Source organism: Diceros bicornis, chromosome 28 (genome assembly GCF_020826845.1).
Source record: "Diceros bicornis minor isolate mBicDic1 chromosome 28, mDicBic1.mat.cur, whole genome shotgun sequence".
NCBI lineage: Eukaryota > Metazoa > Chordata > Mammalia > Perissodactyla > Rhinocerotidae > Diceros > Diceros bicornis.
In genome coordinates, this window is record NC_080767.1 from 28,345,989 (window position 1) to 28,370,250 (window position 24,262).

Here is a 24,262-nt window from a genome sequence, read left to right on the forward strand (position 1 = left end):
AAGTGTGATCCAAACACAAGGATAAAACTAGTTCAATTACTGAGTGATGTGGATTTATGTGCTACGTACGTAGACTTTTCTCTTTATACAACAAATAAGGACAATTCTGCAATCAAAACTGACAACTTATGCCAAATAACTGTTTGCCTGAAGAAAATATGAAATCCTATTATAGTTCAGAAAATAATGCAAACAATTTTAATCTAGATACAGGTACTTTATTTACAAATATTTAGATTAATAGCATTTTGTTACATCAAATGAAGAGTACAGCAGTCTGAATAAATCCTGTCACAAAAACAATAAGACCCACTGTAACTAACTTTGGGAATCAGGGTATTGCACCTAAACAAGCCGCCATCTTGAGTCTGTGATTGCTACCTTATATCCCAATGGGTGGTTTGTTTGTTTTGTTTTTGTAAATATATACACACACCAGCAGGTCATGGTCCCTGGGCGAGTCCCTTGTGATGCAACAGTGTCAGCAAAATGGATCACTATCTTTAACAGAATAAACTAACCTACTCGAGGAATCTTATTTCTAAAAAAGTTAAAAATAAAAATGAGTCCACAAATTAACCAAATCCTATTTTCTGCACATTCCAGTTTTGGCTTTTATTTAACATTGACTATACAATACTCTGGTACCACCACATGTTTACAACCCAGAAAGCTGTATTTTTTAGTGTCTGTAAAGAGGGATTTAAAATGTGTATTTTAAACACAACAGTAGAACTGAGTGCATTTTATAGAATATACTGAGGTTTACCTATCCTACTTCAAATAACTTCTCAATTCCTAGCGTGAACCATAAATTCAATTAGAAATCAATCAACAGAAGTAAAGAACTTGGTAAAACATAAGTTTGTTGTCCAAAGAAGTAAGACTTTCCCTTGCAATACAGTATTCTTTCAGTGGCCCAACCACCTGGGGCAAAGTAACAACTTACTCTGTATTAGCACAAACAGTGAAATACCATTAGAAACATTTTCCCTTTTACAAAACAATTTATGCCAGCATGACATAAAATAGACCCTCATACTAAGAACACAAGGGATATCTTAAATTATTTCACTGTAGTGTTAAAAATGCACAATTTAAAATCCCTTACCAGCAGACCTGTGGTTCTGGCTGTCCAGTTCAGAATCTCACCATTGCAAGAAGATAAAGGTATAAAAGCTTAAAATGTGCAATAATAAACCCAGCCTTTTTTCTTTTTCTATACAGTAAGGCAAGAAATGCAGCCTGTAATGCAAAATGTTTACAAAAAGAGAAAAGCAGGTTAGCACACTGTCGATTGCACAAGAACAGTTAAGAAAATCAGCAGGTAAGCCACAGTGCAAAGATGGAACAGAATCTGCTAGTGTTAATCCTCTCACGCTAGGAGCTCCTTCCAGCATGTCCCCAAACACTGCCAGCACCAAAGGGTGGAGCCAGTATTACTTGTGAACTGCAGTTGTGTCTATTTCCTTGTGTGAAATGGAAGGGAGTAACATGGTCACATATAGGTCATACTGTACAAACTGGTATTTTATACTGTTCCAATGCCAGTAATCAATTTATTTTCTTCATTAAAATAATATACACAGAATGTATTGTTAGTTCAGTTCCTTCAAATTTTATACATATTTACTTTCTGCTAAAGAGAAAAGGATAAAATGGTATAAAAAAAGATAAAGCTATTAAGCACAAGAGAAAAGATAAATGGATATTTTCCCTGTGCAAGGCTAAGACAGAAGCAAGAAAACCTTCTCTCAAGAGAAGTATGTCTTTCTCCTCAAGAAAAATGCCACCCACACAACAGGGAATTTATCCGACAAAAACAAAACAAAAGCAGTTCTAGAACCCCTTCTCTATCATCAGAAGTCGTTTCACAGCAATAAACTTATTGGTTACAACAGACATACCTGAACAGTTAAAGATGGGAGGAAGGCTTAAGATACCATCAAATTAAACCGTAGAGTGAGACAAAGCCTTGCCAAAAAGAGGGAGGGGTAAAAAATCATGAAGTCCAGCATCAGTGCTCAGTTTAAATCATGTACTGGTGACATACCTATTACGAAGACAATCAAGGGGAAAAAAAAGTCTACATTTACCATGCAGGAGAGATTTATTACTCTACTTGCCTTTGATAACCTGATTACATCTAGTTGTTTAGCAGTTTAGTATTGTGTTAAACTGTTTTTACAACAGAATTGTTTTTTTCCTTTTTTTTTTTTAATTAAACCCAGTAAGATGTACAGAAGACAATGAAGCAGTAAAAAGTACTGCTTCCAACAGACAGAGGTGAAAGGTCAAATGAGAGCCACAGCAAAGAGGTCACTAGCAGCCACAGCCTTCTCTCTGGGGTTGGGGTTCACTGGTTAGCCGGCCTCCCTGTGGGGCTGAAGGTTTGTGCTGTACACCAGACTCGGCAGCATTCAGATCCAGGCTTCCATCCTGAATGTTCTGATAGATTTTCTTGGCAGCCTCAAGGAAAGCATCTTCTACGTTCTCTCCCCTAAGAGGCAATTGACAACTTTATTTAAGAACCATGGCTTTCTATAAAAGATAAGACATTATACACTGACCTTCTGCTAACCTTTAGTCACCTGTCATGATGTCTTCAACTTAGCTACTGTCATCTAATAAGAGATTACCAGAAGACTGAGCTAAGAGAACAACATGGAAAAATATTCTCTGTGGAAAGCATATAAACACGGTACTAAGAGCTGTTTCTACAAACCCTATTTGGATAACGGTATGTGTTCTAATAATTAAAGTGCTATATGTTAGCATATAACGACAATTAGGTTAGGTCATTTCTGTAATAACAGACGGTCTTCCAAACAGAAATGAAATATCTCCAAACATGCAGAACAGAATTCCAGGATTTATACAGTCTGATTAGCCAAGCATGAACTGTATTGTTTTTATCACGTGATAGTGACATATGCATGCTTAGCCATGTTCACACTTCAGTTCAGTTCTCTTAGGACTGATGAGGCTAACCAAAAAGGGGCTAGCTTCTCACCACTGCAAGGAAGTTTTGGCTTAATGAAGAACTATGATGGGAGTCTTGGGGTTCAATAATGGACACAGAATAACAATTAGAAAATGTTGATTATGCTTCTGATTATTTTTAGACATTTTTCCTTAAGTTATGCTTTTCACTGCGAAGTATTAGTTTATGCCAACATGACATAAAATAGAAGTATTAAATGAACAGGATGACCAAGCTTGAGCCCAAGATATCAAACACAACCTCAGTTGTGCATGTCAAACACTTCTGAAATGTTAACACAATTTCATTTATTAACCTGGATTACCAGTGGGCATAATCAGGGTGCAATCTTTTAGGTAAAGTAACAAAAAATATTATTTTGAAATGTGAAACAGGAAGCAAAAGGATGTCTGTTTTACTGTTCTTCCTGCCATAAGCATTATACATTTATATACTATACATTATATGAACATATACATTATATATTTTTCATATATATGATTCTACTTTGAGAAATTTGAATGTAATTGAAAATGACCTACTAATTCTAGCAATACTTACGTTTTTGCACTTGCTTCAAGGAACAATAAGCCTAAAAATAAAATTCAGACTATGATTAGGACATTTCAAATTAACTCACAGGGGCATTCTCTTCAGTAAGATCTGAATAAAAGTTTCCCATCAGCTTTCAATACTCCTACCACAGTATTTTATGAAAGAGTATATGTTTGAGATTGAGGAAATCATCTATTTGTCATTAAATAATTGTACTACTCATAACATGAATCTCAAATAAAAAAAAACATTTGTTCTTGAGATCTGAACAGTTAGCATTAAAAAAAACTGTCAATCTGCAGTATCAAAATCCCACCTTTCCTTAGAAATTCTCCCAAGTGAGATCCAGAAAAGCCATTCAAAGTCTTAAAAGAAACCCACCGTTTTCTTCAGCAAACTGTTTGGCTTCTTCATATGTAACATCTCTCTGCGCCTCCAAATCTGCTTTATTTCCTATGAGAATTATTACCTAATTTGTGACCAAAAGAAAGACATCTTAAAACAAAAGCGACTATTTAAATCAACCGTGAAAATTCTGAAATTCAGAAACCTTGATAGAAAAAACATGTGGGTCTAAAAAGGAAACCAAGTACTAGCAATTATCCACCAGGCAGGACTACAGAATCATGAAGTCATTAGTATAAAGAGGGATCTCAGCAATCATCTAGGCCAGAGGTTGACAAACTCTCCGTAAAGGGCACAAAGTATGTATTTCAGGTTTGTGAGCCCCATATGGTCTCTTTATACATACTTCTTTGCTTTTTCTTTTTTCTAATAACTCTTTAAAAATGTGAAAACCATTCTTAGGGCTGGGCTTGTGGCGTAGTGGTTAAGTTCGGCGTGCTCCACTTCAGTGGCCCGGGTTCGTGGGTTCAGATCCCAAGCACAGACCTACACCGCTCATCAGCCATGCTGTGGTGGCAACCCGCAGACAAAATAGAGGAAGACTGGCACAGATGTTAGCTCAGGGCTAATCTTCCTCAGCAAAAAAAAAAAAAAAAAAAAAGTAAAAACCATTCTTAGTTTGCAAGCCATTCAAAAACAAAACAGCCCATGACACACACCTGGTGTGGCCAAAGATTATGATTTATCTGAGTAGGATTATTAAGGATCCACAGATAAGCTCCAAGGGATCTGTGAAGGCACTGAAATTAAACACAAAATGCTATAAACAATGACATTCCCTGGAAGAGAAAGTTTGTGGCTTTCATCAGATTGTCAGAAGTTTCTGGGACCCTCAGGAAGTTTAAAAACTGCTAGTTCAACTCCTTCAGGGTATAGATAAGGAAATTAACGCTCAAATAAGGGACTTGTCAAAGGTCACTCAGTGAGTCAGGAGGGCATTAGAACCCAGGTAGAAAACTCAAACTATGACCTTCAGTCAAATACTGTCCTACCCCACACTATCCCTAGGCAGGACTAAATTTATAGCAACTGATGATAAATGTCAGTGTTTCCATGGAGGACACTGGAGGTGGGAGGAGGGGGTGGGGGTACACACATGCAGTGAGTCCAAATCCAAGCTAAAATATCACACACCTCGGCCACTTTGGAATCATTTATACAACTGAAGTTAGGCCAAAGTTAAAGGCAGTTCCAAAAAGTTCTAAGAAACAAGTGCACAGCCTTGGGAAATAGGGCTTTGGTCTTCATTGGGGTCGGGGGAGAGACTCGTGGATACACTGTCTCTGTCTATATATAAGCTTAGTTGACACCAAATGGTAAACCTGCCCCCCACTTCCAAACAGATGTGGTAATCAATGAACTAAATGACCATTCTGACCTGAATGTAATCCTCGAGCAAGGACATTTAAGTAGTACAACAAAAGTGAGCATTCTTCAATCAGTGAGGGCAAGTACCCACTGAGGAGGGAAAGAAGTTTTCATATGCAGTCCACTAGTCTTTTAAAGAATAAGCTAACGACACTTAAAAAAGGAAATCAATTTTTTAAAAAATCAACTAGCACAAGGCCATTATAAGACAGGTACTCAAAACAAGAAATGTCTGCTCAGTGGAAACACTGCCTCCTCACCCAATTCCTTAAGAATTTCCAAACCATGCTTCCTGTCATCCTGAAAGGGGAGACATAAGGTGGCATGCTAACAAGACAGAGGTACAAAATATACCACCACCAATATGAGAATACATAATATATAATATACTACATAAAATTCAAAGGCAACTTTATAGAAAATATAACATTTGAGCTGGACCTTAAAAAAGAGATTTTCTTTCTTCTGAAGATCTGGTAAGATTTCAAGAGGTATAAATGAGGCAAGAAGGACATGGCTAATTTTTTATTATACTCCTCTAAGGACCCTCCACAATGAGTTTTTTGTTTTTTATTTTAACATTTTACTTGAAACAACTATAGAATCACAGAAGCTCATAAAAAACAGTAGAGAGGTCCTATAAACAAACTCTTCACAAAGTTCCTCAGTAGCAGCATCTTACACGCTTATGGTACACTCCTGGAACTGGGAAACTGACACTGGTACAACCTACAGCCCTTACTCAGATTTCACCAGTTTTACACGCTCTTGTGGGTGTATAGTTCTATGCAGTTTTATTGCAGGTATAGATTTGTGTTATCACAATCAGGATACAGAACTGTTCCATCACTATAAAGGAACTGGTTTGCGCTGCCCTCTTTATAGTCAATTCACACCACTCACACCCTATCCCCAACCCCTGGCAACCACGAATCTGTTCTCCCTCTCTACAATTTTGTCTTTTTCAGAATGTTTTATAAATGGAACCATACAGTATGTAATCTTTTGAGACTTTTTCCACTCAGCATAACGCCCTTGAGATCCATCTAAGTTGCGGCATGTATCAATAGTTCATTCCTTTGTATGGCTGAGGAGTATTCCATAGTACGGATGTACCATATTGTTTAACCATTCACCTATCAATGGCCATCTAGGCTGTTTACAGTTTTTGCCTATTGCAAATAAAGCTGCTATGAACGTTCATCTATAGATTTGTATGTACACCTACAGTAGGTTTCATGTGATAATGGATATGAAAGTTCCAGGCACAGTCCCTGACATAACAGGCAAACCATGTTAACTGACCCTCAATATGATTAAATTGCTATTCACTGATAAAAGCCAACCTTACCACGATTACCTATTTACCGAACCAGGCCTCTGCTAGGTGCTGGGGTACAAAGCTAAGTGAGACATAGGCCTTGTTCTCGAGAAGCTCAGAGTCCGTCACAGCTCAGTCCCTTTCCTCACTTGTCCCTCAACAGCATCTACTGCAACCATACTCATCCCTAAAGTCCCAGCTCAAACACCATCTGCTCTGTCAAGTTTCTCCAGATGGCACTGCTCATCCTGGGCCCCCCAGAGCAGCACCAGTCACTCTATTTCTAACTTCTATTTCATTCTGCTTTTTAGCATAGTTATTTGTATACCCACGGGTAATCTCCTGCTAGATTATAACCTTTTGTGGGCCAAGGATCCACCTTTATCTTTGTATACTGCAGTCTAGCATGGTGGCTGGCCTTTAAAATCTCAATACATATCTTCTCAGTCTGGCTAAGCAGCTAATTTTTTAAAGCTTGCAAAATTCTTTTTATTTTTAATTGAAATTTTACTGAGATAGTTGTAGATTCACATATAGTCGTAAGAAACAAGAGAGAGAGATCCCTTAGGCACTTTGCCCAGTTTCCTCCAAAGGTAACATTTTATGAAACTAACCCAGATCCTTCCCTTTTAAAGTGTAGTTTCAGATTTCATAGTCTCTACTTGACATGACCCCATTCACAACTTTCTTTCTTTTACCACACACGTGAACAAAAACCAACTATAAGATGCAAAACCTGAGGTAATTAGTACTGAAAAATATGTTTTCTTCAAGTAATTTAAGAATAAAATAAAGCTTCTCTCATTCTTGGTATCCAAATACAAAAATCCCACTAGCAAATGGCTTTCCTTTTTGGGTTAGCTTAGATCTTAAATTCTCTGTATAATCGACGTCATTTAACTTACAGTATTTGGATTGGTGAGATTCCTTGCATCTGTCAACCAGCTGCTTAAGTGGTTATATGTACTTCTTCTGCAAAAATCAAAGTTTACATTTGTGACTGCCACATATAATTGCCATTACAATAGAAAAAAAAGAAACCAATACATATTTGAAATATACACGTGAATCAACAGATCCTAAGAAAGTATTTTTGCTTTGACTAGATTGTTACTCTAAAGAACAACATTTGTGGATGCAAACACACACTTTACAAAAATCTAGCCAAACCTATTATTTTTAAATAAATAACTCAATATCCAACAACTTTGCTAATTATGTGTCAGGAGTAAACTGTTTACATTTAAAAGCACGTCCATAAACAGACCAATAAGCAAGCAAGGAACAACACGGAAAACTGATGAAAAACAATTCTGAACTCAGAATTTCCAATCTGAAATAAAAACTAAAATTACTTTGAAATCATCCAGATTTTCAATCGCAAAATAGAGACAAAGTTGTAACAAAATGTCTAAGTAATGACACATTCAATGGAAAACATTTTTGCATCGTCTTTAAATTTTTCAAATTAGAAACCAAGATAGTCACACAACTGTAGGCTGGTATAAAATTTACCTTTCCTTAAAGAGTAAGCTAACTACAACAGCATAAAAACTGGCTTTAAAAAAGCATTTAGGGCCAGCCCAGTGGCGTGGCAGTTAAGTTCACATGCTCCACTTCGGCAGCCTGAGGTTCACAGGTTTGGATCCTGGGTGTGGACCTACACACCGCTCATCAAGCCATGCTGTGGTGGTGTCCCACACACAAAATAGAGGGAGACTGGCACAGATGTTGGCTCAAGGCCAATGTTCCTCACCAAAGAAAAAAAACATTTAACACATTTGACTGGAAATTCAAGTCCCCAGATATCAGAGAGTGAGTTTACCCTAACTTTGTACTCTTATTTATCAGCAGCTAAATCATTTTGGGATTCAGACTGCCCTATTTCGCCACATTCTCCAAGCAGGAGTTTAAAAACTCATAGGCTCATTTGCACTCACCAAGTAGACCCTAACACAGCAAACAAATCCAAACAGTTTACAATATTATACAGAGTATAATATTAATCAGACTTTACCAAAGGGATCAAAATAATAAATTTTTTTTTAATAATTTTATTTATTTATGTTTCCCCCCTCCAAAGCCCCAGTAGATAGTTCCATGTCATAGCTGCACATCCTTCTAGTTGCTGTATGTGGGACTCGGCCTCAGCATGGCCGGAGAAGCGGCGCGTCAGTGCGCGCCCGGGATCCGAACCCAGGTCGCCAGCAGCGGAGCACACGCACTCAACCGCCAAGCCACGGGGCCAGCCCAATAATAAAATTTTTAAAGGTTAAAAAGGTTTCTGAATTATATAGACTCAATAGAACATTAATCCATCTTATTCATTTAACAGGTGAGGAAACAGAATCCCACAAAGATTCAAATGATTTCAGAGCCAAGCCTAGAACCCTTTATACACATGGTGTCCTCAAAGTGTTTTGAGTTTAGCCTTGTGAATATATTCCATGATCTCCAGCTGCCAGTGCTCATATAAAATCTGATATTCCAAATATTTAATCCTTTCCCAGTAGGAACTGAAAAAAACCCCTAATTCAGACTATCTTTTCACTGGTGCTATATCATATTATATACAAATCACCACCGAAATGGGAAAAAAAAGACACATAACTCAAAATAATTTTTTCTCAATGTTTTAAAATTTTCTAAGTAAACAATGGTCGAATATCATTTTAAAAGAGCACAAGCGTTACCACTGTTCACTATTTGTAGTACTGGCATACCTTGTTTTTACACAACACATATATCTTACTTCGTGCACAAAACCTTCAATAATACAAGTCCAAAAATATTCAAACTGATTATGATTAATTTTAAAACGTCAAACCTGACAGCAAGAGTGAATTACAAACTGCCACCACTTTGGTAAATAGAAAAATCTACACATCCTTTGCAAGTAGTATCAAAACCATGTAAACCATATTATTTACACGTACCATAACTTCTGCTAATGATTCTGGCAACTGTTTCATTATTAATTTAAAATTCACCATCATAATTTCAAATCTATAAATACAGTATCATCCAATTATTCATTAATTGGTGGTACTAGTGCTAAAAATAAAAAGTGCTAAAATATCCCTAACTTTGGCGTAGATGTTAGATATAACATATCAAACCACTGATATAGTCAAACTGCCATGATAAGTAAGCTATGCTGCCAATTTAGGAAAGTACCCTGTAACAATCAGAGTTAATGCCAAGAATAAAAAAATATTATTAAAGCAGGGACTTTTAAGTTTGCAAAATGTCAAGGATTAATAATAGGAAAAAAATGGAAAAAAAATCAGTGTCATGGCTGCAACACTAATGTCACTATGAAGTATCAATGAGTCAAGAAAGCACCTAATGCCTGAAGTACTTTTTTTCAATAAGTTTTATTGGGATCTAACAAACATACCATAAAGCTCATCCTTTTAAAGTATACAATGTAGTGATTTTTAGTATATTCACAAAGTTGTGCAATAATCACCACTATCTAATTCTAGAACATTTTCATCACTCCAAAAAGAAACCCAAATTTTACCAAAAGTATTCACTATGTTTAAAAGGTACGTTTAAAAGCAAAACATACACATGTATCAAACTATCGTATTGTACACCTTAAGCTTACACACTGTTATGTCAATTATATCTCAATAAAGCTGGAAAACAAAACACAAAATCGGCAAAACAAGCTACAACACTACAGATTGATATGCTCTAAGCACACAGCACCATATTTAAATTTTATTAATAATGCATGGAGTTTTTAATTATGTGAAGTCTCCAGAATGCATCCCTCATAAAAGGATGTCCTGTACAGATGGCCAGGTTCTTTAATAGTCTTCCCACAAAACTATTTACTGATCATGTTACCAATTGCCTGGCTATAGTGAAGAGCATTAAGGCTGTTTCACTCTATTTTGCCCTGGGACCACACAATTCTAGAATTTAGTGAAAACTTCAACCACTATAATTATAATCAATCACTATCTTTATTCTAAGGCAGCATTTCCCGAAGTGTGTTCCTCAATAAAACAAGCTTAGGAAACACCAAATTAAAGAAAGTTAAAGAATTTTACTGCAGAACTTCTCAGGGTCCCAATATGCTAATGTGCATTGTGACTCTTCAAGAGGAAACAGTACAAAGCAAAGGAAATATGCCCAAAGGAAATATGCTTGAAAGTCTAATTATCACTTGGTCCCACTCACTCACAAAAAAGTGAGATAAGAGTTACACTGCTTTAGGCTGGCACTTTGCATTAACATGAAAGGTGATCCAATTCATTTTCTAGCTTACAGTAGACAAACAGCCCAGAGTTTAATGCAGTGACACAATTTTCCATGTTTTCCGAAGTCAAACATTCATGGTCCAGTTTTGTTACTTTATATCAAGTGCTCTGAGTTTCCAGAAATAGCCAAATCAAATTTAATCTTGTTGCATGAAGTATTGTAAGCCACTTCAATCCCTTTTAGGACAAAAAACAATTTACGTAAATGAATAATCAAATACTCAAACACCTTCAGATGCAAGCATAAGAACCTTTTATAATTTACCAATTTGGATTAGCAAAACTACTTAATTCCCTGCTTGGCCTTATTTTGAAAAGGTATAAACTTCAACAAGACAGTAACCTCTCAAGACCTGCTTGCTTTCTACTGAAGTGAAAAGAACAAATTTGGTATAAAATATTATTTCACCTCAAATAATTCAACTGATGCTGCTTTTCAGAATAGTATTCTTCTATTAGCTTCACCAGCATCTCCTAAAGTTTTTCTTCAGTCATATCCACTCTCAGAAAAGGAAATCAACATGTTATATCAAGCCTTACACAGCAATTTAGAGAAGAAACCATAAAACCCAAATAAGCTCATTTACAGTCACACAATTACAAACTAAAGAATGCCTAAGTCAATAAGAAGAAACCACACTGCCTAAAGTAGATTTCTTTTTTCAAGTATAAAGGTTGAAAAATTATTCATCTCTTACCTAGTGATATCATATACCATAAGCGCTCCCGCAGCTCCTCTGTAGTAGCTTCGTGTAACAGCCCTAAACCTCTCCTGTCCTGCTGTATCCCAAATCTGCAGTTTGATTTTTTGGCCACTAACTTCAATTATTCTTGTACCAAATTCAACACCAATTGTGTGAGGACAATCAGCCATAACTGTTAGGGAGGAAAAGAAATATAATATAATATTCCAACTTCCAGAAAGCTTCAAATTAAGACCAGTGGGGGAAAAAATCCACTGGATAATCAAATGACTTATTAATGCTTGTAGGCTATAAACAGACTAAAGCTAGCACTAAAAAAAAAAATTAGCAAAAACCTGGAAGTCACAGAAATGCAACTGGACTAGAACAGGGGTCAGCAAACTTCTGTAGAGGACCAAATAATAAATATTTTAAGGTTTGTGGGCCAAAAGGTCTGTCACAACTACTCAACTCTGCAGGTGAGTTGAGGCACAAAAGCAGCCTCAGACAATACATAAAATGGACATAGTTGTGTTTCAATAAAACTTTATTTACAAAAACAGGCAGTGACTGGATCTGGCCCACAGGCCAAATCATAGTTTGCTGACCCCTGGAATAAAAGAAGCTGCTAAATAAAAATAAAGATTTTAATAAACTCTTCATAATACCAACATTATGTACTATTTAGGCTTCTGACAATCATTACATATAACAAATCAATCAATGGTTTTAGGACTTCTAGGAGTTGTTAGTCAAATAAATTTTTATCCTGGAAAATATTATCAATATCTCAAAGAAAATCACCATGTTTAATAAATACTTATAATTATATATTGGCAAGTTATATATGTCTAATCCAGTAGGACAAGTTTATTAGTCCTTTCCTTGTAAGAAAGACACTGAAAACCCCACTACTTTTTGGTACAAAGAGTACCAAAGACACTTCATAAAAATGTTACACTAAGCAAAAAAATGCCATATAAAATTTCAACTATATGGCAACAATTTCAACTATATTGAGCCTATCAGTTACATAAAACAAAACGGCCCCTTCTGCTACCAACCAAAACCAAGCTGTACTTTGAATCCTAATCAACTGGTCGTAGATGTAGAAAGAATTCCATTTTAAATATTTCCAATCTATTATTATTTAGTTAAATAACATACACAGCAAATTTCCTCTAATAAGATAATTTCTATAATGGAAAGTCAGAGAATAAAGATTATTTAAATTTGACCACTACAGTACACATTTTTAAAAATTAAGTTTTATCAAAAAATCTAAACAAGTGAATCAAATTATATATGGCATAGAAAAATCAACACTCTACATAACATGCGAATATATTTTATTTAATCTGCATCTATTTTTTAAAAAAAAACACTCCCTAAAGACAAAAGTGCTTATGTAGGAAAAGGTTATGTTTAAATGCATAGAGTACACTGAAGATGACACTTTTTAAAAGGTAGGAAAGTGACAATAAAGAATTTACTAACATTTTACCTTACATATTGAACTTACATTTTTTTTCTGTAAATTGATGAAGCAAGCAAGATTTTCCTACTCCCATGTCCCCTGTTTAAAAAAAAGTTTCAAGTGGCAATTACATTTCTCAATTTTATACTCTTGTAATTATATGCAATGATTACTATATCCCTTACCATACATATCACAACACAAATTTCTGGGACATGGAGAAGCTGTATTTCCCTAATTCATAATGAATTCAAAAGATCCTACAGGTCAGTTTTCACTGTGTTGTACAAATTTACTATGGCTAATCTTTAGTAGTGACAGAATTTGGTTATAAAGTATGTTAATAAATAGCCACTAGCTGGGAAGTGCTTTTTAACAGAGAAACTGATTATAATAGTATTTTTTACTTTGAGCTGTTAGAAAGTTTTGTATTTTTCTTTTCTGTTAAACCATGCATAAAACCAAAAGACTCCTAGGAGTGACAAACAGGGCAGCATACAACAAGCAGAAATAAGTTTTGGAAGCTTGATTCACTAGATCTCATCCTATCTCATAGTTCTTATACTTCTTATAGAATTCCACAAAAGAAAAGAATGTACATTACATGAAAACCATAACAGAACAGATGTCATTTCTGCCTGTACTACAGCAATTTAACCCTTGGTAAAGGAAGCATTACAATAGTCACATAAGCTCCACATTAAACCAAACTGTTTTAACGTGAAGAATTAACTGAACTGAACTCAGTTATTAACTAACTGAACTAACTAATGTGAAGAATTAACAACTGAATTCAACTGTGCTCTTACAACTATACTTGGATAAACAGTATTGTCTTTTAATTTGAGCAAAATCTTCTCAAAACTTAAGGGAAGAACCACCAATATTATATTTTATATATATTACCACAATTATTCTGAATCAATGTTCTCTATCAGTTTTTGGAATCCAGGGGGCTCTGAGGGCTTTCACGTTATTTCTTGGAATGTATCAGCAGTCCTAGGAAATTAATCTCATTCCCAGTATTAACAAGCTTTCAAGTAGACCTCAAGAACAAACATCATCACTTCAAAAGGTACCCAGCATTGTACTAGAAGTACCAGGGCCACAACGCAACAGGAACATTGTTAACGCAAAAATAAATCTTATCAAAGGAGCTTTAATTTTGCTGTGAGAAAATCATTCACTTCTTCTGGAGTGGTATGTTAAATATTAGTATATAAATATTTTGCACATTAACCTTCTTTGGAGAACAAGAGTGTAAGTTAAATAAACTTACCAATAATAATATATTTAAAGATGTAAGAGTAGTTGTATGGTGCAGTTGCCATGGTGGCACTAAAAACAAAGAAAACCGTGTTACTTTAGAAGGAAAGTATACACAAGTTATCCAAGTTGATCACTGCTATCCTTTAAAGATATACAAAATAAAGCACACTGATTATAAACAAAATGTTGGTGACAATAAGTGAGTAAAACTGCATTTCCCAAATTGATCAAATGCACAAATTCTCTTGGATGAATACTGCTTTAACGTTTTCATGTATTACCCACAGAAACATAAGAAATAATTTATATCCAAACAATTCCAATATTTCACTTTAGGAAATATCCAACAGGAAATGTTACTCTGGAAAATCTCAAACAGGGAAATCTTTATAAATTTAAGTTAAATATCCTTATAAATAGTCCTCCTTCTCACTTAAGGTCCCCATCGCTGTTAACTGAGCAAGTGAATTACTGATGGCCTACTTTTTCAGAACTCTGATTTTACAACAGAATGTTATAAAAAGTAACCACTAACTTATAAACGCAAAATATTTTTTTTACTCTACTTTAAAACAATGGTTAGCATAGCATCCAAAGAAAGAGCAAACTGTCATTCTTGTAAATAAAAAAAAAAAAAAAAAAGTCAATTATTGGCAATTTCACATGGCTCAACTTAACACGGGATTTGAACATTAACAATACATCAAATGCCTGCTATATAGTATTCTCGGAACCACCAGTAATAGTGGCATAAAATACTACTCCTGATTGTAAAATTTGAAAGTTTACATATTAGAAGATATTTCAAAAGATCACAGCCCATTCCTTACCCTCAGATACTTAAAGAACTGTAATTTCTCTCCTACTTTTAATAACTTAAAAAACAACTCTCCAATTTATTCAAATGAATGCGTTAAATGTGTCAGACACTGTGCTAGGTGCTAGACAAACAACAGGTGAATTCTAAACTAGTAATAACTTCAAATAAAATTTATTGTCAAGCCAGTTTTCAGCTTAAGGCAAGACAAAAATTCTTCATAGACGTGAAGGTTTAACCCCATTTTTAAAAATTTGCTTTCCAGTAATTTTTTTAATCTGGTTTTTAATGTTTTGGCCAACTGTCACATTACACAAGCCAGACATCTGATATGATTGGAGAAATTCATTTACTGAAATTAATACCTTACTATATATCATATTTCAAATAAAATGTCTATATAACTAACAAAATTTAACTGTAGACAAAGTATACATTTAAAATAAGTGAATTATTGTTATCAGGGAAGAGGAAGTTGTTAATTATAGTAAATTATTAGACAATTACTTCACACAAGATAGTCTTCTCACTTAGCTGCATAAATTACATTCAACACAAGTGGATGCCCTGCTACCCATTCCAGCCTGACATGTTGCAACACATTTATAATCAGTCTTTGACATCACAGAAAACTCCCTTAACCAGTTCTTTCAGGAAAAGGAGTTTTTCTAGTTAGATTAACTCTGATTCTGAACATCATAATAACTCGATTCCCTTTTTCCAGACACTGGGGACTCAAAGCTTGTAAGAATGAACTTGGTCCTCAAGCTAACCCTGGTCTGGATTATTCACCAGATTTCCGAAGCAGATCCCAAACACAAGGAAAAAAATAAGTCTCTCACAATAAAAATGATATTTATAGGTTATTAACTTCTTAACCTGCATTCCTCCCAGACTCTTTTCCTCTAATTAATTTTTAACTCCTCTTTCCCCATTCAAACTTGGGAAAAAAAATAATCATTTAGTCACCTTTAAATTGGTGTTTCTCTCATGCTCTTCCTCTTCTGATTTTCCTATTTCCTTTCCCTCTTCTTACTGAAAGTTGTAGCTGTACACACTTTGCTTCCATCCACTTTATTATGTTAAAACTATGGCCTCTAACAATCCCAATTTCTATTTGAAATGCCTAACGGCTAATCATGAAATTATAACCCAATTCTAGTGTACTAATTTGTGTACTTGCTAATTATCACACAAGCATTCATTAATTAAATGTCTACTGAGATGACTAATTTTGAAAATGTTTTTTAAAATCACCAAGCATTAATTAGCATAAACTATTTCCAAATAAAAGGAAATGATCACTATTTCAGATTGAACGCCAGCGCCTGTCTCCACCTTACCATATAATTTTCTGTTTCAAGTTTCTTAAAAATTACAAATAAAAACCCTAAAAGCATAGTTAAAGGAAAACTACTCAAACTTACTCATTGCAGTAGACAAGGAAGGCAGAAAATATCTAGCACAGCAGCCACTAACACTCACAACGGGTCCTCCCTTTTTTTTTTTTGGTGAGGAAGATCAGCCCTGAGCTAACATTGGATGCCAATCCTCCTCTTTTTGCTGAGGAAGACTGGCCCTGGGCTAACATCCGTGCCCATCTTCCTCTACTTTATATGGGACGCGGCCACAGCATGGCTTGAGAGGTGGTGCGTCACTGCATGCCAGGATCCAAACCTGCGAACCCCGGGCCTCCGAAGCAGAGCGCAAGCGCACTTAACTGCTTCACCACCAAGCCGGGCTCAGGTCCTCCCTTTCTTATTCTAAGGTAAGATACTAGATAGGTTTAACTGTACTCCCATAGTTTACTGATAACATTCACTCAAAATTATGTATTTCCAGGAGAGCTATATTCAAGCGGCCCCTTTTAAATATTAACTATGCTTAACATTGCTTTAACAAAGAATTTCTCAACCTCATTTCTTCAACATGAAACATAGCACTGTTAAGGTGAGGAATGTATTCTTAACTAGCTTTTGGAAGTGGAAAAAAGTTTTTTCTCTATTACTTACAGGTGCTTTTTGCTTTACTTCGAGAACTGAAAAGTCAAAAAAAGGCGGGCGGTTAGCAAGAAATGTTGGTCTAGTTCAAAGAAAACATAAGTCCACTCAACACTACAATCTCCACTAATTAAAAACCTTGATAATATTCTGAAACCTGTGCACAGCTACTGGCATGATTAAAATGTACTTTCTTCCATGTTTTACTAAAAGCATCTGAATAAAGTTCACATGTAGATAAGATCTCCTTTAATGCCTCTGATTTCTTTCAGAAAAGAGTATGTATTACATTCAGACAACAGTCATCACCAAATACATGATGAACAACTTGTAAACTAATAACAAACACAATTGTCATAGTTATCATTTATTGGGCACTTAATATATGCCAGGCAATATGCTCAACATCTCACATGCAATCTAATTTAATTCTTAGTAGTACCCTTATAAAATAGTGACTATTATCCTCCTTTTACAGATGAGGAAAGACTCAACAGATCAGTAACATGCCCAGGTCACACAGGTTAAGTGGTCAAGTCTATAGTGAACCTAGGACTGTTCTGACTGCCAAGAATCTCCTCTTAACTACTACACCATCTTGCTTCCTCCAGTTATGAGATACACTATGAAAGCCTACAGTGGCACTTTGGGACACAAATCTTTCTCAGTTCACTCACTTGATTCTACTTTAATATTCTGAACAAGCAGTATTAAATAATTACATTCAGAGGATACATTGTGATCAGGATTTGTAGATATGGATAAATAATAATACTATCAATAATAATTCATTTATATCTACTTACAAAAAAGTTTCGGAAGGGAACTAACACTTGTTGAGAGTAAACCATGTGATGATCTGTACTACTTTTCCCTATATTGTCTTATATAATTCTTACTTAATTCTTACAACTCTGCAGAATCACTATCATTATGTCCATGTCAAAACTGAAGAAATTGAGGTTTAGGGCCGGCCCCGTGGCTTAGCGGTTAAGTGCGCGTGCTCCGCTGCTGGCCGCCCAGGTTCGGATCCCTGGCACGCACCGACGCACCACTTCTCCGGCCATGCTGAGGCCGCGTCCCACATACAGCAAGTAGAAGGCTGTGCAACTATGACATACAACTATCTACTGGGGCTTTGGGGAGAAAAAAATAAATAAATAAAAATTAAAAAAATTAAGAAATTGAGGTTTAGAGAAATTCACTAATTTGGCCAGTGTTAAAAAGTTAGTAGATGGCAAAGCTGGAACTTGAACCCAGACCTGATTCCAAAGTACATGATTTTCTCTAAGGTAGCTTATAAAGGCATATATATGTAGAATGATAAAAGTGAAAGAAAAAATCAGAGAAAGATGGAGGATAATTACACTAAAAATTTAGGGTAATAGTTTACTATCAGTGCATGTAAAATTTAGCTCTAAACTTCCTGGCTGTCAAGAGAGATGTTTACTAAATGCATATTAAACACTAATAATTGTTGAGTGGCCCCTTTTAAATATTAACTATGCTTAATAGTGCTTTAACAAACGATTTCTCAACCTCATCTCTTGAACATGAAACTTACCACTGTTAAGGTAGAAATATATTTAAAATGGGGTATGCTATTGCATAAAACTCTGCAACATGCTTTATTTTATTTTATTGAGGTTGCACTTTACATTATATAAATTTCAGGTGTACATCATTATATTTCGACTGCAACATGCTTTTTTTCCACTTAACAAAATCAAGGATCTATTTCCAGGCCAATACTTACAGATCTAAATGGTTACTAAACGCATATTAACCACTAATCATTGTTGTGCCAAAAAAGAATCCCATGGTCTCCGTATACCGAATCACACACCTTTCAAAATAAAATATACAGACATATAAATGACTAGTTTTGAAATGTGCAGATACAGATGTGAAAGGAGGCACGTCCATATATTCTGCTTGTGGGAGTCTGAATTGCCACGACATTTTTGGGAAGAAATTGGTATATTTTAAAATCTTAAAAATAATCCAAATCTCCCCTTGGCCAAGAAACCCACTTAGAAGTAGCCTACAGAAACAAAAGCTTCAGTCCATTGGGTTACAGGTGGAAGAGCATTTACTACAGCATCTTTAGAGCAAAAAACTGGAAACTACACTGCCATCAACAGGGAAATGACTGAATAAAGTACATCCATACTATAAAATAATAAGCATCTTGCTTAAAAACCATTTAGATACATACGTATTAACTTGGAAATATATCAATGATTTTGTTAAATGAAAAAAAGCATGTTGCAGAGTTTTATGCAATAGCATGTTCCATTTTTAAATACACATACACTCAATCCTATATGCATATAATATGGAAGGATACACAACAAATTGTGAAAAATGAATACATGGGCTGAGAGTAGAAAAAAGGAAGGGGGAAATTATTAACTTTCTTTATATATCCCTACACTGACAGTCTGAGCACGTACTATATTCATTGGTAATATTCTAAAATATTCAAAGTAGAGAATATAAAGGACTGTTAAATATTTTAAAAGCACTTTTATATATAATTCTAATACAAAATAAATTAAAGAATAAAGGCAAAAAAACTCCCATTCATAATATTACTTCCACATTTACCAATAATATGGGGAAGATCATATGAAGTCAATCATATGATTGGCCTCAGAAAACATCCTAATAATCGAGGCTATTTTTTCCAGTTTTTTTTAGCGTTTGGCTCCTTACTGTGTTAACGCACTAAGTCTGACTAATCCTTTCACAACTGTTATATAGCTATTTTATTCTATTCCTTAGAACATATGATGTTACTGTGTAATTTTTACATAACTGATTCAAGACAACACAGGAAAAAAGCAACCCACTAAATATTCCAGGTGATTTAAATTCTGATCCTCATTGTTAAAATTAGTAAGTTTTCTTTTTTTTCAAATGCAAGACATTTTGTTAAGAACACCAGAGGGAAGATAGACTCCTTTTGTGATTCCAATATAAAAATATTTGTTGAGCATCTACTACTAAGCACAAAGCCATGTTCTAGACTTCGAGAATATAATAGCCATTAAAGAAAAAAAAAAGCCCAACATTGTCCCCACCTTCATGGAACTCAAGAACAGAAGCATTTTGATTTGTTTACAGGCCCACTAAAGTAAAATACCACTTGATTTGTCAGTCAAGTAAACACAAAACTTCAGTAGCTAATCTAATAATCTAATCTGAATGACTGATCAATTTCCTTTCCTCAACAGCAATGCAACCTCTGAAAATAACTAACCCATTTCTGACACTCACTCAAAAAAAAACACACCTCACTTCTGACAAGATATTTAATGTCACACTTTTATATCAATTAATGTGAATATGAAAAAAAATTAGATTCCTTAATGCGTTAAGAGAAAGACAAAATTTTCCAGCTAATTATGATGGTATCAATAGAGAATAAAGTACTCCAATACTGCACCTCTACTCACAGTAAGAAACTACTCAGGAGAAAAAAACAAAACAAAACCCTCACTTACCACTAAAGTTAAAAGGATTAGTAATAGTGAAAAATTTACTGATGATATGATATGATGTCTGAGATTTGCTTCAAAATAATTTGGTGGAGAAATACAGGTGTATATAGAGGAAACAAAACTGATCACTGTTGACACTGGCTAATGGGTAAATGAAGGCTCAATATACAACTCTATTTTGTATATGTTTAAAATTGTCTAGAATAAGAAGTTTTTAAAAAGTAAAATATAGTATCTTTGATACCTCTATCTGTACATTGCTGTCTCCAGCCATGCCTGCCACTTTTAACCACATAAAAATGTTTCAAGCTTTTTTAAAAAATGAAACACGTCAATAGTTCTAGTTTTAACATTTTATTTGCCTTAACCAAGTTTCATCTAATAATACAATATCTTACTAAGATTACATAAAGATATTTAATACTGATAAAAATCAGTTGTAAGAACACTCCAAATTCTGTTGTATAGTTCAAGTATCCAACAAATATAAACATGAAATATAAAAAGCAAAAACTTTTAAAAATGTAGCTTTAATTCCAAGGAATTTCTTAGGTTATCAGAATCTATAGGTTTTACATCTTTACAATAACTGCCATTTATTGAGTGCCTAATATATCCCAGCTACTTTATAAGCAATCTTTAATCCTAAAAACTCATTTTACAGATAAGGAAACCAGCTCAAAGAGGTGGTATATCCAGGGTCTTACATTACTAAAGAGAAAGCTAAGCTTAAGGCCCAGCTCTAACTCGACAGCTCTCCAAAGCCATGCTCCTCTCATTCACTCAACAAACATTAAACACCCACTATATGCCTGGCACTGTTAACAGGCAATGGGGCACTTACTATATGCCAAGCAATGTGCTAAAGGTTTTTAATCCCGTTTAATCCTCACAACTCTAAAATGTGCGTACAACTTTCCCCTGTATAAATAGGGACACTGAGTCTGAGAGCTAAGTAACTTGCTTAAGGTCACTTAACTAGGAAGTGGCAGTACTGGACTGGGAACCCTCCAAAACTCTTAACCACTACATGCCTCAAGGCACGACCAAGTGAAAGGGCCTAAGCAGAACTCTGAAGAAAAATTCTGCAAAGTCTTGGGGGAACAGGAAGCGGGAGCTGGATTATTGCAAGGTCAGGTTTATCCTCAATAAAAGGCAGTGTGATAATTAATAATGAAAGGAGCGGTAACCTCTGCACGAGTTCAAATCTGGGCTCTGACACTTGCTGTGGGACCACCAGGAAAGCACCGGCTCTCTGGGAATCCCAGTTTCTTCTTTAACTATGAAGTGGAAACCTTGCCATCTCTCCTCTGGGGTTGTGAGGATGAGGGCTGGCAGTGCAGTGGCTGACACCACAGACTTCAGGTTATAAAGGAGAATCAGATGTCATCCAACGCAAACACAGGAAAAAAGGAATTACACCGTAGCTACGTTTCAAAGGGTCTGTAACCCTAGCCTAACTTGAATGTAGGAGAGAAAACACCAGCCACCGTGCAGCGCGAGGCCAGTCCGTATGTTCCATCGTCAACCAGCCACACCACACCTTCGAGCCTCAGTTTCCTCACTTGTAAAAGGGAGATACCTCTCCTTATCACCAGGGGCTACGTGAAGCAAGACACACCCGTGTAAAGACACTCAAGCCGTACCTGGCACACAGTAAAGTGCAAACCAGCGAAACACGCCTGTTCCTTCTTTTCTTAAATTCCAGAAAGGCCAAAACTTTTTGTCGTCTTCGTTATTTCTAGAGGCTGTCCGGGCTCAGGGCCTTAGAGGGACTCACCCAAACCAGCACCCGGCGAGCACCGAGCCCCCGACCCTGCCCGGGCCCGAGCCCAGAGACGGTCTAGCACATTGACAAGGACACCGGAGCTGCCCCAAGATGCCGGCGGGGCTGCGGGGTGCTGCCTTTTGTACTCGGGGCCGGACGCGGCCTAGGGGACGGGGGAGGCCGCGCCGGGGTCTGGGGGCTGCGGGCGGCGCGGCCCGCGGGGTAAATACGCGGGGGTGGTCCGCGGCCGCCGGGAACGGCGGCGAGGAGACGGGGCCCGCGGGCGGCGCGATCCGCCCAGGCCGGCCGGGAGGCGGGCAGGCGAGGCCGCACACACCCTTCCCGCACGCCGCGAAGCCCTCCGGGGGCGGGAGCACCGCAGGCGCGGGCGGCGGGCGCCGCGCGGGGACCCCTCACCGCAGCACGGAGTCCTGTCAGGCCCGAAGCCGCGGCGCCCACCGCCGACCCCGCGCTCGCCGCCGCCTGACAGGGCCTGCCCCCTGGCGTCCCCCGCCGCGGCACCGGGAGAGCCGGGCGCGGAGGCCTCGGCCGGACGGACACTGCGGGAGGCCCGGGTTACCTGGGGGGGTGCTGGTGGCTGGGCAGCTTTCCGGGCGGGAGGGGGGCGTCAGGACGAGGAAGAGGAGTGCGGGCGCAGCGGGAGAGGGACACGGGCGGTCGGCCGAGGCCCCGGCAAGGAGCGGGCTGGCCGAGGAGGTGCAGACGCGCCGGAGGCAGTAGCGGTGGCGGCGGCGCCTGCTCCGGCAGCTCCCTCAGGATCTTTCCCGGGCAGGTCCAAGATGGCGGCGCTCCCTGCACAGGGTTTCCTGTCACCCTCGCAATGGGCCGGACCACAAAAGAAGGGGGAGGAGGATGCGCGCGCAGCTGGCGGAGCCCGGAAGAGGGTGTCCGGGGCCCGGCCTGCTAGCCACGCCCCTTCCTCCGCCCTCCCTTCTGGACTCGTCGCGCCGCCGTCTAGGCCCGCCCCACCGGCCCTCGCGCCTGAAGAGGCGGGGAAAGCGCTTATGCGCAAGCGCAGTCGCTTGTCTCCGCCCCCTGGGGGGTGTTACTACGCAAGATCGCGTAGAACGTGCTGAGGTGCGTCTGGGTTTTACAGGAATAGGTTTGTCGCTCTGGGGACTTTTCACTATTTTTAATGCCAGCAACTACCACTTACTGGACGCTTAGCATACACCGGCCACTGTGCTAAGCACACATTTACTGCGTTCATTCAATATGTATTTATTGAGCGCTCCGTGCATAGCGGTGAGCAAGGCACAGTGGGTCCCTGTCCAATAGCCCCAGGGTGTACGTGTCCCCATTTTATCGATGGCGAAACTGAGGCTCAGATTGATCAAGTCACTTGTCCAAGATCGTGTAGCTAGGAAGTGGCAATTAATGCCCTGTGTTTCACCTCTGTCTCTTTTAACCTCCCTTTGGGGTGCCTTTGATGAGAGAAGAGAAATTGTAACCACCTTTTTCACAGTTTGTCCACTACCTCCGGTCTTACAACTTGATCTGCTATAATCACCTTACCAGAAAGTTTAGCACATCTTGGTACAAGGCAGTGTTGTAACTTTCGTGGGCTCTGGGTGCTTTTGCCTTGTGCTAGTGGATGTATATATGTATAAAACTCCTTGTGGATATGTATATGTAGGTTTTATATATATATATATAAATAATATTTAGATTATATATATAACCAATAGGTATATGCTTCTATTCCTATATTCTTTAATTCTGATAGATAAAGTTGGTTTGTGGTCACAATTTAACATCTCTAAAGTCAATAAATTAGCTTGTGCCAAATAAAGAAGAAAGCTGTGAACCAATTAC

The 24,262-nt window shown here is 37.4% G+C and overlaps 1 protein-coding gene across 1 annotated transcript; it reads right to left on the reverse strand.

Moving 5' to 3' along the window:
- Nucleotides 1-2,024: 2,024 nt before the first annotated feature.
- Nucleotides 2,025-23,238, reverse strand: RAB14 (RAB14, member RAS oncogene family). Its single transcript, XM_058523918.1, has 8 exons — nt 23,007-23,238; nt 14,346-14,404; nt 13,112-13,165; nt 11,605-11,782; nt 7,538-7,604; nt 3,920-4,007; nt 3,545-3,575; nt 2,025-2,500 (listed from the first exon to the last, which is right to left on the reverse strand). Exons 2-8 carry the CDS (start codon nt 14,395-14,397, stop codon nt 2,323-2,325), a joined length of 648 nt encoding a protein of 215 aa, XP_058379901.1. The 5' UTR covers nt 14,398-14,404; nt 23,007-23,238; the 3' UTR covers nt 2,025-2,322.
- Nucleotides 23,239-24,262: the final 1,024 nt, after the last annotated feature.